At 33.1% G+C, this 18,745-nt stretch overlaps 2 protein-coding genes across 2 annotated transcripts; both read right to left on the minus strand.

Annotated features, from left to right (window-relative positions):
* Positions 1 to 8,859: 8,859 nt before the first annotated feature.
* LOC113717571 (pentatricopeptide repeat-containing protein At5g13770, chloroplastic-like) lies at positions 8,860 to 11,277 on the minus strand. The gene has a single exon (XM_027242318.2). The coding sequence runs from the start codon at positions 11,198 to 11,200 to the stop codon at positions 9,353 to 9,355; it is 1,848 nt and encodes a 615-aa protein (XP_027098119.1). The 5' UTR covers positions 11,201 to 11,277; the 3' UTR covers positions 8,860 to 9,352.
* Positions 11,278 to 12,471: 1,194 nt separating this feature from the next.
* LOC113718326 (uncharacterized) lies at positions 12,472 to 12,996 on the minus strand. The gene has a single exon (XM_027243238.1). The coding sequence runs from the start codon at positions 12,994 to 12,996 to the stop codon at positions 12,472 to 12,474; it is 525 nt and encodes a 174-aa protein (XP_027099039.1).
* Between the last annotated feature and the right edge of the window lie 5,749 nt (positions 12,997 to 18,745).

Raw genomic sequence — 18,745 nt, forward strand, 5'->3', positions numbered from 1 at the left:
TTTAGTTCATCTACTTTTTATAGCTTTTTCTAGAAAAATCAAGATAAAATGCAAGCGAATCAAGGAGCAAGTAAGGAAGAGATTGAAGCAGGTGAACTGAGAAGTTTTTCTTACTTTTTTCTTTATCTTTGTATTTACTCTTTGAATTCATGGGTTTTAATTTTCCAAACATGTTGAACTAATTCATTTCTACAGTTAGGGTTTTATGAAGGAATTTTGATTAATTCTCCCAGGTCAATTCTTGATTGTCGCTGTAATTTATCTATCTTAATTTAATTACATGTTTATACTTGATCAACATAGACATGCTTTTAAGGTTTGTATTGAGCTAAGAAATGATATACAATTGTGCACTAAATAGATAAACATACTTAACCTAACCGCGAGAGTTGGTTAGGGTTTGTATGATGCAATTATATCACTTAAGTTCTTAAAGCATTTAATTGAACATTCACGATCTTCAGAGAGACCGTGGGATTTAATTAAGCATATTTTAAATATATCGAGAGATAATCTAAAATACAATCATTTGATGCATTCATGGCATGTTAAGAAAATAACTATGTAAATTAAGTCAAATTCTAGATTAAAATCTAAGTTCTAGTCTATTGTCTATTGTCTTCTCAACCACTATTTTACTTGATTTGATTACTTATTTACTTCTCAATTAGTAATTTAACTCTTTTGAATTTAACTTTAAATATATGTTAGAATAATTAAAGTAGAAAATTAACTCATCCTTGTGTGTTTGAGCCCTGTATTACTCCAAGTAATCTTATTACTACGTCCGACCTTATGCATTTGTACAGACATATCGCCCATGACATGATCCCCTTAATTCAAACACAAGGGAAGAAAGATTGTTCAAGGGATTGATAAAAGCTCATAACTGGACTTTCGGTTAACAGTCCTAATTACCACATGCACCATTATCGCAAGGAAAAATCCAAAATCATTGACTCTACGTAGACCTCGATTCTAAAGTGTTTATTCCATTACAACTTAAAAAAAATTGGGCTAGAGCAAGGTAAGAGATTCATAGCCTAATAGAGTCTATTGCACGTGTAAGAGCTTTCTATGCTTAGCAGTCGAAGTGGAACTTGCCTTGCCTTCATTGGTAGAGAGGTGAACATAGGAAAGAAGAGTTGCACCAAAGACTTTCTATTATCATACAATAAAGTGAAATCCTGCACTTTGGCATGGATACTCTGTCCTCATTCCTAAAAGTGGACATAAGTTGAACAAGAAGAGTTGCTACATCTAACATAAATTAGACTTTTCTCCTCTAAGTAGAGAGGATGCCGTTAACAATTCAAGTTAAGGTTTCATACCTATTTGTTGTCCTTATTATGATAGTAGAATAGTGTTAAAATCAATAAGATAAGTATGGTCCATGACCTAGTCTTGAAAGATAGTTAATATTCTTGGTTTAACAATCAAAGTAATAATAATAGATATCATAACTGCTTTTTCACTCAACCAGGGATGCATAGGACTTGGAGAGTGAATTTCAATACATGGAGGTCCGCTGGTAGGAATTCTTTGGGGATTATTTTGGGTTTGCAGCAAAGAAACGAAAGCTCATAATCAACAACATAGTTATCCAGCAGGAGAGCTACACCCGTATCCCAAATCTGGCTTCGTATTGATGAAATAAACATTAATCACTTGTTAGCAAATGATGTGATAATCCTTTTAGCGCCCGTTTGAGGTTGTGATGGTTTATTAAAAAGTACTTCACCTATAGAGTTCTTTATAAAAGCAGTTATTAAATACTTAAATATGTTGTTTCGACCCATACTTTGATAAGTGATTATTGTGTTGGATAATATGTACTTCTTAATCATTCAAATGTATTTATCTCTTTCTTGAATTCATAATATAGGATACAATAATAAAATTATATATTTTATTTTATAAAATATAAAATCTATTCTAGAAATACCAAATTTGAGTTTTTGTTATACGTGCCATTAATACAAAAAGTTCTACTTTTAAATTTATGGGATGATGTTATTTTGGATGTTTTGAATGGTAAAAGCTAACATGTGATTATCTCATACGTTGTTAGGCTCAACTTGTGATTAACCCAAATTTGTATTATCTTTAACAAAAAAAAAAATAAGGAGAGAGAGTCCATTAATCAATTGATATTGTTTAATTGAGTTCCAAATCTCCAATCACAAGCCTTATTGGATGTGCGGTTATAGATTACTACTAGGAGAGATAGGCCAAATCTTGTTATTATTGTTGTTATTATTAGTATTAGACAGCAAAGATTAAGTGAGATAAAAGAAAGGAAATAACCAATAAGACTTTCTTGTCACAAGACCTCCTATTGCTAGCTTTCTAGTTGCTTCTCGCGAAATCATATATTTATGATGTGAACATTCACATTCTCTCCCTGCTTGTGTACGTTTTCTACTTCAAGTCTACTATTAGGGACTAACTTATTTTTTTTTCCATCTAACTCAATCGACCCATAATAGCTATTACGTAGGTTTATCACCTCCTCAATCCAAATTCAAAAACTGTAGCTAACTTGTGATTAATGTATACAAGCCCATTTGAGAGAGCGGTGCTTATAAACAAAAAAGGACTAATTCCACTTTGCACCCTCAAACTTATACCATTTTTTCGCTTTGCACCTTAAACTTCAATTTTAGATATTTTGCATATTGAATTCTCAATTTTGAATATTTTGCACCCTAAACTCTCAAGTTTGCTCTATTTAAGTTCAACGATGATAACATTAGCAAAATTAGCAGTATTGAGGTACAAATCAATGATAATTTAATGATCAAAATGAGCCATGATATCCCAATTATAACAAAACTATGTTTGCTATACTATTTGTGTGGTGAAGTTAAGTTTGAAGTATCGTGTCTTTCTCAAAATTCGCACGCTCCACAAAATACTACTCTTTTTTAGCCGCAGAAGTCACCGGAACTCTTTTTTGAATCATCCAAGTACTCTTATAAGTAAGTTTTTTGGATAGGTGCTTTTGTAAATAAGTTACTTATACACTGTATGTAAATAAGGTACTAATTTATGTATCAAATATTAAGACTTTGATGTAAAAATGTACTTATATGGTGATATAGGAAGACAAAAAAAAACTTGTCAAAAATGTGTTTTTATGATAAAATAGGAAATAAAGAAGCACACAGAAAATACAGTTACATGGTCAATTATTTTTTCTATTTCTTCATGTAAGTACATTTTTTACAACAAAGTGGTAACATTTGGATCCATGGATTACACTTTGTAAATAATTTATCTACAATAGTAATTGTATAATTGAAGAAAGAGTTTCGATGACTCATATTGTTAAAAAAAAAAAAAAAGTCTTTTGTAGAGCATGCTAACCTTGAGGAAGACATCATGCTTCAAACTGAACTTCGCTATACAAATTACTATAGCAAAAAAAAAATGTTGAATTGCAATTGGCATTTAAAAATTTCTTTATTAGTGTGAATAGTTCCCAATTCCCCATCTATGAATTAGCCCAAACTTACATCCCTATTCTGAATTATGGAATTTCCAGCTTCCATGTCCAAAGTTTTCCCAATATATGTATTGTATGCTATAATAAATATGATTTATAGTTTTGCATTTCTGAATTTAGAAATCTCAAAACAACATTTGAACCAAATTTGACTATTTGTAGTTTGAATTTTCAAAATTACCAAAAATTACCCACCAAATTCTAATTTATGGACTTCAAAATTTCAAATTCAATTTAAAATTAGTCACTAACCCTGTAATTTACTTTTATATTAGTATGCAGATCGAGTCAAAAAAGGAAACAAGTTTTACTTTATATTTCCAATTTGTTAATTGACGTGGTTTTAAAAGAAACAAAAAATTCACGTGTAGATCTTTATATAGGAGTTCAATATATTGTCAATCTGATGTAGAATAGTACTTCATCTTCTTTGTATTTGTCAAAGATTAAATTAACAAGTCTTGAAACAAGTATTTTAACCCGTGCATTTGCACAGTTTTTTTTATTTTATTTATTAGTATTAATTATGAATTTATGAAAGCATGAATAATTCAAGAAAAAATAATATTCTTACATGTTTATGAGTATTTATTTTAGAAAATGAATGTATCTAAGTGTTTAGGTACCATATCAATTTTTGAAAACTTTTATATATTTTTTCTTTTGATATATATAATATTATTCATAAGATATGCAAGGTATACAAAAATATTGACATATATTTTTTAATTAATTATTAAATTGTTATATGATTAAAAACCTAAAAATACATATACAGATCTGTATTAAACTAAATACCAAATGTGCAAAAATATATTTTCTTCATGAATAAATATTAAGTTTCTATCAACATTACCAAGTAACAATCAAAATAAGAATGAATTAAAAAATTAATACATATGAATAAAATAAATTAAATGGATTTATAAATAAAGATATTTTTGTTAGAAGAGGGAAAATAGCCATAATAAAAAATTTATTCAAATTTATTAAAATGGATTAAGTGGTTAGAAACAAGAAAAATTATGAGACAATTTGAAATTTTGAATACAGAAGAGTTGGATATGGATATGGGTCAAACCCAAGTATATAAATGACCCATCAATTCTATTTAATTAGGCATGCAACTTAAGAGAGAGAGAGATCATGAGTGTGTGTGTATAAAATTACTTAACGAGTTCATATAAAATAAAGTTATTGAAAAAAGAAAGAGAATGCTTAATGGTCTTTTTATCCACCGGTTCTTCAGTATACAAGGTCTAACTTGAATGCTTTCGCTAGAAAAACTAAATCATGGGAACAGTTATGGAAAAGATTGAAAAAAGGAAAGGTTTATTAGAGGATTATTAAACATGCCTCATGTGGAGTTGATTTGTTTAATTTGGTCAAAATATCAAAGATTAATTTGACACACAGGACCAAACCTTAGAGATCAAAACTGTATCTTTCCCATTTCTTTATATTTCCATGTTCAACTTTTGAAATAAAAATTCGTCTATGAGAATTAATTTGTTCTCACAATCTTATCAATCCGTGTTATTTTTCTCTTTCAATTCTATTTTGGAAATATCAACTCTCTATTGCTTTGTCCTATTTAGGGCTATTTCTTCCTCTTGTTTAGGGTTGAAAGACGAATTAAATTATCCGATATTCGAATCGAGTTCGGTTTAATAAGAGTTCGTTCAAGTTTGATTCGCTAACTTATCAAATCAAACTTAAACAACATTTTTTATTCGACAAACTTTTAAACTCAGCTCAAGTTTGACTTGATTAACATAAAATTAAAATTTAAAAGTAAAAAATTCAAACTGCTCAAATTCAACTTGAAATTGGTTTGATAAAAGCTTGTTTGAATTTAGTTCGATAAATAAGTAAATCAAATTTGAGTACAATTTTAAATTTGCTAAAATAATCAAGTAATCTTGAACATTAGAGTGCTTGACTTGATCAGACTCTTTTACACCTTACTCTTATTGTAAACCGGGACACTGCATGGATATACTAGAACTCAGTCATCAAAAATTGCCAAATCATGTGAAGCCTTGTTTTCTCTATTTTGCGGCCTTTCTGGTCGGCAAAGAAATCCTGACATATAGGCTGAAGAGTGCATGGATTGCAGAAGGATTCATTGAAATGCAAAATGACGAGAACGGAAGGTTAGAGAATGCAGCTGAAACGTATTTGAACGATCTAATTGCTAGAAGCTAGCCTCGTACTAGTTTCCAAAAGACGATCTAATGGAGGTGTCAAAGCAAGCCGTGCTCATGATCTCTTTTATGGTTTTGCCCGTTCAAAAGCTACAGAAGAGTTCTTCCTGCATTAACTAAATGGTCATGATAAACCTTTAAATTCATCTTCAGGTGCCCATACTGAATTTAAGCCACGCGGATACCATGTGTCCACTCTGGATTGAAAGATCTTGCAGCTAAATCAGAACCTTCCTACTGGTGTGTCTGCTCTCTAATACAGTCTTACTCTGCAGGAATGCATGAATCATACGAGGATGCTTCATTTATCTCTAACCACTTTAAACTTCTCGGAGTGTTAGATCTTTGTAGGATCAATGGTATTGTCTTGGCATATTTCACTTAGTTCCCATTGGATTCTCATCTCTAGAAACTTTACATACGAAGGATACCACTATAAACAGGCAATCTCAAGAACTTGCAAACGTTGCTACTGAGAACCTATAGAATTGTTGAATTACCAACAACTATCGGGAACTTGGGAAGACTCAGGCATTTCAAAATACAAAGTTGCTCATACTTTTGTACTTTGCCACAATACACTCTCAAGAAATCGTCGAAGTTTGATACTTTACAATCCCTTTCCACACCATTTTTGTGTTATCGAGAATATGCTGAACAGATCAGGATGCCTTACCAAGTCTTCGAGAGCTAAGTTGTGCATGTCTTTGATTCATGGGATGATTCTTCTAATTGCAATGGATTTCCAATATTGGGCTTGAATCACTGAAAGTGGAATATAGACGCACGGGGAAACATTCTTGTGAGTTCAACTTTCCCACAATTCTTAAGAAGTTAACCCCGTCCAAATTTTGCCTTCCATGGAGCGAAATATAGACCTTTGGGAAGAAACTGCCTAATCTTCAAGTTCTCAATTTATCAAGTGGTGCATTCGTAGGTAAAACATGGGACATATTAGGAGGAGAGTTTTGTCGACTAAAGTTCTTGAAGTTAGAGCCATCAGACTTTGTAAAGTGGAATACTTATAGAAGATCATCTTTCCCCTAGTTTTGAATTCTTGGAACCTAGTTGAGGAGATTCCTTCTTGTTTAGGGGCTATACAGGCACTGCAGAGGTTTAAGTTGCACTATTGTTACAGTCACTCTATTGGATTTCAGCCAGGAAAGTCATGGAAAGCAAGAGGAAATGGGAAATTTTTAGTGAGAAAGTAACAGAAGTTCGGTATTCTTATGGATAATTTTAGTACTCCTGCAAGCATTATTTGGATATAAAAACAAGGCAAACCAAATATTATAGGGGACAATGTCCCATTTCAATCTTGAACTACTTCGAATTAACAGCTAGGAAGAAGTTCAGTATTATGGAACGACATATGAGGCGTTCACCAAGAACAACTCCAGATATGGAGTCAGATTTGCATAAGAAACCAAACTAAGGTAAGGTCAAAAAGCATTAGAAGCCAAAAAGGAGAAGGGGGAAAAAAAACTAAGAAAAGCTTGTTGAACAAGAAGACTATGCACTTCTTTGTTTCATGCGTTCAGTTTATGAAAGAAGGCCAACTTGACCTCGAAGTGGCTCGGTGAAACCTGCCACAGGAAGGGGCATACATCATAAGGGGTCAACTGCCACAGCTCAGCGCTAATCCGTCAAATGTTTTGACGAACAGCCCCTATTATGTGCTGCTACTGTTTCATCCTCTATAGAATGATCGGTGCAGAGATTTTGAGCTAGTGAAGTTAACCTTTCAGGCTAGGGAAACTGAACTCACTTTTGGCTGTGCAAGGCATGAGAACGAGTCCTTCAGATTCAATTGAGACAAGAGCGTGTTCTTTCCCTTCAAAGACGGCATTCTCAGCATCAAGAATAGTTGCCAAGAAAGCTTTAAATCTTTTAACTACTATTTAAGTAAAACATCCATTTAAAAATCACAAAAATTGGCTTTCCCGTAGACACTGTCTATCTTATATATCAGTCAAAAACAAAAGGAGAACAATGAGGGGGGTTGAAAGAGACGAACTGGGAAACTCTGTGATTCTATGCCATGGATAAGAGAGTCAGTTTATCACTCTTGTAGAACATTGTCTCACAACCTTAGCAGTGAAGAGGCTTGGACTCAGGGCAGAGATTGGAAGACCACGTAAAAGTCAGATCAACATGAGGGATCTCATCCTTGCAAAAGTTTTGACTGTGGTAGACAAAGCGAGAGATGTTAGCTTACAGAGAAAAAATTGAAAGTCTGCAGAAACATAATGTGTTTCCGTGCAAAATTTATCCCCACACTACCGAGAGGAAGCTTAGAAGGACAGTACTAATTATAACAATTATAACAATTATGTTAATGACTGATATGATCCCTATGAATCTGCAGGGATGCATTTACTCAAAACTGATGAGGCCAAATTGTCTCACTACAGTCGTCAGTGGAATTCTTGAACCTTTTTTACACTAAACCAGGAAACATTTCACATCAAGAGGACAAATAGAATCATCAGAGGCATCCCAGGAATATTGGTTTTCTCATTACATCCATGGAATGCCACATCTTTCCCTATGGGGAGAGTTCAGGTGGGGGTACCGATGGTCTGGAGCCAATTAAACCCCAGCAGACAGTACAAGGAAAACAGAAGTCAGAAAAACATAGGGAATTCTTAAGTGAAACTCTCATCATCAGAAGAAATAATGTCCCCGGTTGCAAGGCCTAAAAAAAATGCTGTTAATTATCCCTGCTAATGGTTCCAAGCTGAGATCATGCCGCTTAAAAAAAAGAAAAGGAGGAACAGAAATGTAACAATCTGAAGCATTTGGTTATCAAGTCCCAAAGACGAATCAAAAGCTACTATTATAGAACACATGAATAATCAGACACGTAGTGAGCTGATTGGCCAGTTGAAGATTATGCAGATATTCTGTACAAGTGGCTGAAAATCATTTTTTAGCATGTATTGATGCTCTAAGAACAATATATATATCAAGAACTTATCAGTTTACTGAATGCAAAGATTTGGTCTCTTAGCTTTAATCTAAGTATGTGAGGTCTAAATTCTGCTTTTGTTTTGTATGTAGTGGAATGACCCACCTCAAAAGAGCAGAAGCACATATATATATCCATACAGTTGGTGTGTGCGTGTTTGAGAGAGAGAGTAATGAGCGGATAATCTGTATTAGATACATTTATGAAACATCTACATGCATAGTTCTATGTAAGTAGGACAAATTATATGGCTACTCGGTCGACTTCTTTGTTTTGTCATTTGCTTCACGTTCAGGCAATCAAATATCTAAGTAAATGCACCAAAGTTTGTTTGCTTTTGTGGTATTCTGATAAATGCACTAAAACTTGTTTGCTTTGCTCGGGCACTCAACTCCTTTGTTTGCTTCTGTATCAGTGGAATGAAATGAGGAAGACTCCTCCATAGTCTGGAGGAGTAGAAATCATGGGATCATTGTCATCCTTCAACTTGAATTGCTTTTCTGATGACAATCAGTATCAGATGATATTCAGAAGGAATCAGTTAATTACAGAATCAACTTGTACAGTATTACTGCACCTTGGCCAGTACTCCTCTTGGAAAGTTGAATCTTATGTCCATTTTTACCTTGTAGAAATTCTGTGGCTTCTGGTTTTCTAGCCTGAAACCTAAGTTTTGCCAAAACTTTCCTGCAACCATTTTGCTTGGACATGCAGCCCAGCATCCCTTAAAGCATTCAAAGCTGACCTATATAGTCTGACATCTAATTTGGTGCCTTCTGTCTTCATATCCTGCAAAAGCTTAACCAATTCATCAGCTCTATTCAACTTAGAGAAGACTGCAACCATGATAGCAGCCATTGCTCTATCAATTGCTCCCCCATTAAGCCTGAACTCTTGGTAATATCTCATACATGTTTCAAACTCCCTTGCCCTGCTATATGCACTTATAACACTAGTGTAACTAACCCTATCAGGCAATACCTTTCTTCTGTTCATCTCCTTCCAAATTTTCTCGACTTGCCTCAAGTTCAAGCCCCTTCCATGCATGTCTAGGAGAGAATTGTAGATCCAAACATTAGGCTCACAGCCTCTTTCCTTCATTTTGGCCACAAGCCTCATTGCATCTCCCACCCTGCCAGTTTTCCCATACATAGCAACCATGCTAGCATAGGCCACAACACATTTATCAAATCCCTTTTCCTCCATCTCAGAGAATATCATCTCAGCTTTGAAATATTGTCCAAGCCGGAAATAGATATTCTGGATTGAAGCATAGGTCACTTGACCAGGTTCACAGCCCTGCAATATAAGATCTTCATATACCTTAACTGCAGCATTGAGCCCTCTTCTTTTAGAGAAGCCATTAACTATTGCACAGAGGATGCAATCAGAAACTCTGATGCTAACGCGATTCATCATCTTAACAACATCAAGAGTTCTTTCTACCAATCCTTCTTCAATGTACATCAATACAAGTTTCAAGAACAAAGCTGGATCCCTCAGCATTTTCTTACTCTCAGCTTCCTCTAAAAGCTCTTCAGCCATTTTCACTTCTCGCATGCTAAGAAATGAAGAAATCAGAGAGGAGTAAAACAAATGATTCTCCAGAATACCTCTTTTTGTCATTTCTCTAAAATAGTCAAGAGCCTCAAAAGGCCGTCTTAGTTTCCCCAGTGATTCACACAAAATCCAGTAAATCTTCGGAGTAAATGGGGTAGAACCAAAGTCTTTTGTTTCAAACTCTTCAAACAGTGAAACAGCGTTCTCATATCTTCCAATTTTCATGTAGGCTTCCATTATATGGTAATAACAGCCTGAATCTAAAACAATGCCATTCGATTTCATACGCTCGTACAATGAAATCGAACTGCTATACATATGCAACTTATTGTAGCCTTTCATGGCAGCATCAAAAGCCAAAAAAGCAATACTTTCATCAGCTGAGAAAATTCCAAGCAAAGTATTTACCAGTTTGAATTTTCTAGCTCTACTGCAGCTACTAATTAATCTATAACATGTAGAACCATCAGGCAAGACTTGGAAACTTTTAAAATCTTCACACAATGAATATAACAGACCCCAGTTTCTTGAATTAATTAAGTACCTGATAACAAGCTTGAGGGTCAATTTCTTTGGTCTAAAATCTGGCTTGTCCTTAGCTCTTTCATAGTAATCATAAGCTAATTCCTCAGTTCTGGAATCCTCAAACAAAGCACAGATAAGACCATTCAAATCCTCTGTTTCAGGTAAGCTGGAAACTTGATCATCAAGATCTTGTAGCTTCAGGTCCAACTGAATTACTGGTGAAGTGGTGGACGAAGCATCTTCCAAGACTGGTACTGATGAACAACTTGAAGACTTTGCGATTAAAGCTCTGGAATTCAAACACAGGAGGGAAAAAATGGGATGGCTTTTAAAGGGTTCTGAGAATATGGAAATTGGAATGGGATTGCGGGATGATTTCATATGATTGATTGAAGCTAATGACCATTCTGGAGAATTGGGAATGGCCATTTTTGCCACAATTTTGGAAGGAATTTGCAAAATTTTGCATTTGTACCTTATCGTATCTTTGCTAGTGCAACAGCATGGTTTTATATGGACCACCCGTTGATGGACATGTGGAAGATTATAAACTTAGAGTTTGTACTATGACTTTTAGTTGTAGCCACAATTTTCTCAAGACAAGGAAGGAAAAAAAATCTAATGGCGTAGTAGAATTTTCGTTTTCTTTTCTTTGTTTTAGTTACCAAAATAAATAGAATTTAAAATTTAAAATGTTCGTTTGCAAAATATTGCAACGTATGATTGTATATTTTGGAGAAGTTCTAATGCTAGATTTTTATACAGTTTTAGTTTGTTATGGTTTTCAATTTATCTGAAGCTAGTCTCTTTTCCGTGCATTTGCATGGGTCATTTTATATTCAACAACACGATTAAATATTGCAGTATAAGTTTTGAAAACTAAATATTTTTTGATCAACTATTCAAATATAGTTTGAGAATGGAAAAAAGGATATACTACGGGTCCGTTTGGTTGGACTGAAAATATTTTTCTAGGGAAAATATTTTCCATCGAAGTCATTTTCCTGGAAAATTACTTCCTTCCCCATAATTTTCCAGTGTTTGGTTATTAAGTGAAAATATTTTTCGAATTCCTTTTTTCATAATTTTTCGGTGTTTGGTTTGTCAATGAAAATATTTTTTGATATGTTTGTTGATATATTGCAAATATTTTTCTACTCTTAAAACATTCATTTCATTCCAAGTTAATTTTAGTTTCTATCCATTATAATCATATTATCATTTTTATAAAATATTTATTCATATTACACCATGAATTCTTGAATTTTCCAACTCGAATTGGTAATAAGCTGGAACAATTCAATGTATACAAAGCAAATATATGCCAAAATATAAAATATTGCTCAACAAAAACGAAAATCCATCTCCAAATGGAAAACGGTCCCAAAAATAGCAAAAGAATCAATTTTTCTCCGAAAAAACTTCTAAAAGGCAAGACTCACTGTATATCTAGATTTTTCTGTATCTTCATAGATGTTTTTGTGTAAGAGTATAGAGAAAAGGAATAAGATAGCAAAAGATAAAAAAGAGGGGAAGGTCGCCAACCATTATTACTTAAATTCCTGGCGGTTCACCATTCATGCAAGGCATTATACGATTCATACTCCAGAAATATCAATAGACTTGTGCCAAAGGAAAATCCTTTGTCGTTACATGATGCTTCTTGCTGATGATGGCATTGATGCAGAGGAGCAAACTGATCACCTTTTGGCTTCCCGAATGTGGAAGCATGGAAAGAAGCAACGAAACAAATGAGCTCTGAAGGCAAACATGCACCCAAAGGTTCCACCCCTCCTTTCTCTTCGAACTTGAGGTAGAAGTGGAACACCGTAAGCAGGATTTGGCACCATGTACTGCTGATAGGAAGTAATGCTGGCAGCAGCTGGCATTGTAGGATCTTGCGGTCTGGGTTGTGGAACCGAACCGAAGTCTTGCGGACCAAATGTGGGATCTTGAACTTGAGCTGGGTTTGATGAGGTGAATGAGATAAACTTAGAGTTTGCATAGACGGTGTCTTGAGCCTCGTGATCGTACTCAACCCATGATGATGAAGATGATGATGTTGGTAATGGTGGAGCAGAGGGCTCATACGGCGGACAGTAATATTGGTACTGACAATGGCATGGTGGTGGTGGTGGGTTATCAATGAACAATGCCTTCTTCTTCTTCTTCTTCTGCTTTCTTGACCAGAACTTGAGCTTCTTCACGGCCTTCATCATCTTCATGGCTGGCCTTCTTGTTTTTCGTGGAGAAAATGAAAAAAGTCCACTTTGTTCAGCGGAATCTTGTAAGTTGATTTATTCAAATAGAAGAGATAACTTGGCTGTGGCAAAGTACGGATCTGGAAGTGGAAGCGAGATTTGATAGTCTTACGGAGGACACTTGACAAAGCATTCAAAGACAGAGAAGTTAAAAAACTTCTGCAACTCTCACCAGCTCCTTTTTCATGAGTCCTGAAGCCGTCGGAAATTAACTTCAGGAAAATTGTTGTGGAAGTCATTTTCCACCCGGTGGCGTGAAAACATTTTCCAGCTGAAATAATTTTCCAACCTCTTTTGCTTCCAAACACCAGAAATTCTGGAAAACCTTTTCGGGAAAATATTTTCAGTCCAAACAAACATACCCTACGTGTAAAACCTAAAATTAGCCAAATTTTGAAAAGAATTTGCAATATACCAAACAAAATGAGAGTTAGGCAAGAGCACTAAAAAAAATATTGTAAACAATCAATATAAAATTAAGGTAATTTTTTTTAAAGTTAAGGTTATTAATCAAATTAACAGTGAGCAAATTGTAACAAAACTTCAATTTAAAATTAATTTAGAAATCAATGTTGTCTGTTAGTTAGGCTCGTGCATATTCTAGAGCAATATTATTGGTAGAAAGGGAAAAAGTATCATAATGTGTTCAATAATATTTCAGTATCATCCCATGAAAAGAAAATAAAGTAAAGATTAAAAGAAAGAGAGAGAAAAGGTTGTATCTTATTTTTCATAAAATGAAAAGTTAAAGTGCAAAAACAAAACTATTAACTATGGAATTTTATGAGCCTCTGATGCTTGAACATCCAAAGTGGCTCTGTTTTTCTTCGTTTCCTCAGGACTGAATCAAGGACATGCCATGGACATGGGTTAAGTAATTTATATGGTTTTGTTATTCGGCAGGTGCATAGTGGAAGTATTCAGAGTGGGAAAAGTGATTGATTGTGAATATAAGTAAACATATATAATTTTCATACTTTATATAAATACAAAAATTAAGGATAACAAAGTGGTAACTGATTGTCATTAACGAGCTTAGTAAATATTCTAAACTATGACCAAAATTAATCACAGTAAGAAGGTAAATTAAGCATAATAATATGGGTGATTGATCGTTATTAACAAAAAAATACACTTAAAATGTCAAAAAGTTTAAGATTAGTTGTTATTAACAAAAATAAAATAATTTAAACCTAGCCAAATAAATTTAGGCAATATATACACATGGCCAAAAACATAAAATGTCCACTTGGTTTAATGTCATGGTATTTTGTAGTGTCAAACGTAATTCCTATGAATTTCGAATTCTTATTTGCATGGTGACAATTTGGAAATCCGAAAACTAAAACTTGAGAATAATTGGGATAATTTCAGAAACCTTAGGGACCTCTCTTGAGGTTTCTCTTAATATCACTTAACACACTTGAAGTTTCTAAAATCTCATTTACCTCGCTTAAATATTTAAATTGATGCTTTGTGTAACATTTTAGCCCCTTTAGAGTTCGTTTGGTTCACGGATCGGATGAGATGGGATGACACATCATTAAATTATTAATCCTGGGCTGAGTTATTCTCAAATAAAATAATTCAAATTATCTGGTGTTTGGTTGGTTCTAGATTGTATAATATATGTTGGGAAATAATTATATCTTGTATTTTGTTGAAAATTAGATGAGATAAAATTATTATTTTAATGACCAAAGCACCCCTTAATTTGAAGATTCTTTTTAACAAAATAATTTAATATTTTATAAAATATTAATAAAATAATTGTAAGAGTACAAATTTGTATTTTTTTTTGTAAGGATAAATTAGTCTAAAATTTTATCATCCTATTTGTTAGGTATGATGTGTCATCTCATGTATGAAACACAACCAAACATGGGATGATACTGGATAATTAATCCAACCCTGTGTCATCCCATGAACCAAACGGACCCTTAGGGGGAAAAATCATTACACAATACATATAATATGAGAGAAATATTTTAGTTCCATTACTACACCTATCATATTTATGAAATTTGTAGCAAAAATAAAAGTCAATAAAGTTAACAAGTAAAGATAAAAAACGCTAGGAAGTACAAGTAACAAAGGATAAAGTTGCAACAACACATTAGCCATTACCCATCATAATAGATGCTATTTTGAACTAAAAAGAAAAAAAAGTTTGGGCAGTTATAATTTTTTTGGTATAAGTGTAGGTTATATCAAACTACATGTACGAATTTTTTTTTAAAAATTTTGAATACAACTTAAATAACATCATCTATTATAATATACTTCCTTCAAAAAAGTTTTTGAAATTGGTCGCTATAGAAAAAGAGTGTTAAAATATATTAATCTATAATTTTTAAAATATGATAAGAGTGTCTAAATGTATCAATCTACAGTTTTTATAGTATGGTAAGAGTGATCAATTTGACTTTTTTTTTAACAATAGATTTGTTGATTTAAACATATTTAGCTTTATGAGTAAAAAGTTATTCAAATTGTAAGGGTAATATTATCAATTTGTAACCTTTAAAGGGAACATACAGTCTTATCAAACCCACAAGGAAGGTAAGTAATTATGATTTTGAAAACTTCAGAGGTGCTAGGTGATATTATGAGAAACGTTAAGGGAGGTTTCCAAAATTATTCGATAATTATTTTGGTCAAGTATCTCCCAGCTTAGAGAAATACAAAGAATGAAATTGCATTTTGAGCTCAAGTTATGCTGAATTGCAGCCTTAGAGAGTAGTTAGTTATGATCTTTGATTTTGTTGCTCATTTACCAATATTGGTGTTGATTTCACACACGTAATAGATCTATTCATCCAAAAAGGAAGTTCATCTCATGCTATAGAGCAAAAGAAGAAAGTAAAAGGTTAAAGAAAATTTAACATGGTAATTATATGATCATATATAAAAAATGTAGTACAATTAATGAAGATTTGATATATGACAGAAGTGGAACTTGATCTTTCCGCCTACTAGAATAAAATTCTCAATAGGTTCGTGGTCTATGACTACGAAAAATCGAATCATCCAACCATTAATCAAATTATAAGATTTGACCTTGGTCCTGCGTAGAGTACTCCCTTATGTTGCGGTTTTTTTTTCCCTTTTTTTCCTGATTATTATTAGTATAGTTTAAGTGAAAATATCAGAAACTGCTCCAAGGTTTCTCCTAATATCACGTAACAGGCTCGAAGTTGTAAAAATATCACTTACCTTCCCTCATAATTGCAAATGACTATATTAAGAACCCTCACTGGATACGTAATTTACATATCAAATAAATAGAGCTCAAAAAATTAAAGAAAAGAAAAAATTCACCTTCTTCTCTTACTCATTTTTTTGATGACTATGTAATTTTTTATTTGTAAATTAGATTTTTTTGCCCTTTTCTTTTTATGATTATAATAAGTGGGGTATGATTTTTTTGTTTATTTTGAATAAGTTTTTATTGTGATATGTGCAACTTAAAGGTTTATATCATGAGTTGAGAAGAGGTTGGGAAAAAAAATAAGATTTATAACAAAATCAATTTTGAGCATATAGAGTTTAATTTGTACTAGTGTATTTCGTTTCAAATATCTTTTTTATTTTTCAAATTTATATTTATATAGAATATAGTTTTGTGATGTGGTATTACTACAAGAGATTGTATTTTAGGTTGCGGTTTTTATTGAAGTAAACAACGTGGTTTAGGAGTATTTTTCATTTACTAAAATTAGCAAAAGTGTAGTTTAGAATTTTTAAAAATTTTGTTACACAAACAACAAAAGTAAGGAAAATAAGTGATGAGAAACCTCAGGAAAGGTTTATGATATTATCGCATAATTTAATCAGTTCATCAATTAATTGGTTTCATGTATTCATGTTCACAATAATTGTAGGTCTGCTCACAAGAAGTACCAAGTTAGCACTTCATACATATATATATACACTAGTTTTTTGGGTAGCACAATGTGTGAACTTGCCTACATGGGTGCTCTGATTTGTTGAGAGTGTAACTTACTTATGAGGGACAAATTGGGGATGATACTAAAATAGAATGAGCTTATGCTAAAGTACACGAACAGACTTTACATAGTTGGAAATTAATTGAATGAATCCGACTTCATAAATGACTGTACATGCTTTTTAGTACCACCACAAAACCCTCTCGATGGATGCATGAAATGATGAAGACATTCCACTGTCATTCTTCTCTTCCATATATAATTGTATCAAAGCTTCAAAGGAAGTTCTTCTTCAGCAGCCATTTTCTTTTTCCTGAACTCATCCACCAATGAAATCATAAGTATAGAGAAAATATAATTAAAATCCATGCTCTAGATGTCAATTATGCTAAGAATCAAAACGATATAGAAAAAATATTAACACTCAAAAGATATTAATGACACTTAAAACCTGAAGGAGACAAGAAGCTATTACAATCAAGGTAAAGAAGCCAAACAATGATCACCGTACTACTTCCATAAAGCTACCGAGTTTGAATCCATAGCTGTAACTTACCAATTCACTGAATTTGTAGAATGTTTAAAAAACATGAAGACACTAAACAACCAGAAAAGGTAGACATTTTTTTTGGGTCAAAATATCAGAAAGAGGAAGAAGGTTATTCAGCTTTTAAGAAGTTTTGTGAGAATAAGAAGGTATCATACCAAATGAACACTCAAAGGTACAATTCTGTAATTTCGGGTGCCTCTTACCCATGCTTGCCCACCAGATGTTAATATGCTCAAAACGTTTCTAGCCAACAAATATTATGCTCGATAAAATTCACTAAATTTGTTTAAATAGATGAAGTCCATTATCCCGTCCGATGCAACCCGTGCGACAGCCAGATCCCTAGGAGAGGTTTGAACTGAGTTAGCAGAGAGACAGGACATCAATTCTATCATTTCGGCTAACTCAAGAATATGAAATTTCACTTTGCTTATCACTTATGGCAACTTCATTAGTGTCTGCCCATTGTCATTGTCCAAAGGCCCTATTACAACATCGAAATCATTTCCAAATAGTAGTATCAAATGCATCCAATGTAAAAATCAACCATGTCATTCATAGTGACTACTGACTTGCCTAATTCACATTATCACTTGACAATATTTGGACGAACATTCGAAAGGCAGAAACCTCGCAAAGTCTGCTTCAATGTCATCTCACATTCTTTTTCCTATTTCCTCGATCATTGATCAAATTTATACAACTAAGTGTGTGTATCTTCATTAATCAACAGAAACTAAGTGAAAAAAAAGATAGAGGAATCCTTGCCTATTTGCCTTATTTTTGGCTTCCAAATGACCCCAAAGCCAGCCTTTTCCAGGTATTCATTTTCGTTCTCCCAATCTTTGGCACGTAAACTGTAGCAAGCACTTTGGTCTTCCCTAATACCAAATCCATGAAGATTTTATGAATCCTAATTTAAAGAAAATCATGTAAAATTCCCAAAAAAAATTGGCATAAAACCAAATCTGATCAAAGCAAAGTAAAAAAAAAAAAAGAAATTTTTTTAAAAGTTCAAGAACTATTACATGATATAGGAAAAGGAAATATTCAAGAACTATCAACCAAGGAAATCCTCAGAATATCTAACGCATAGAATGAAATTGAACCAACACGAGGGAAAAAAAAAGCAACTTTCAGTAATAATTTAGAACAAAATAAGCAGAGATAATTGCAGCTTCACTTGTTGATTGGTTTCTTTCCCTTATAGATC

This window comes from Coffea arabica, chromosome 11e (assembly GCF_036785885.1).
Source record: "Coffea arabica cultivar ET-39 chromosome 11e, Coffea Arabica ET-39 HiFi, whole genome shotgun sequence".
NCBI classification, from domain to species: domain Eukaryota; kingdom Viridiplantae; phylum Streptophyta; class Magnoliopsida; order Gentianales; family Rubiaceae; genus Coffea; species Coffea arabica.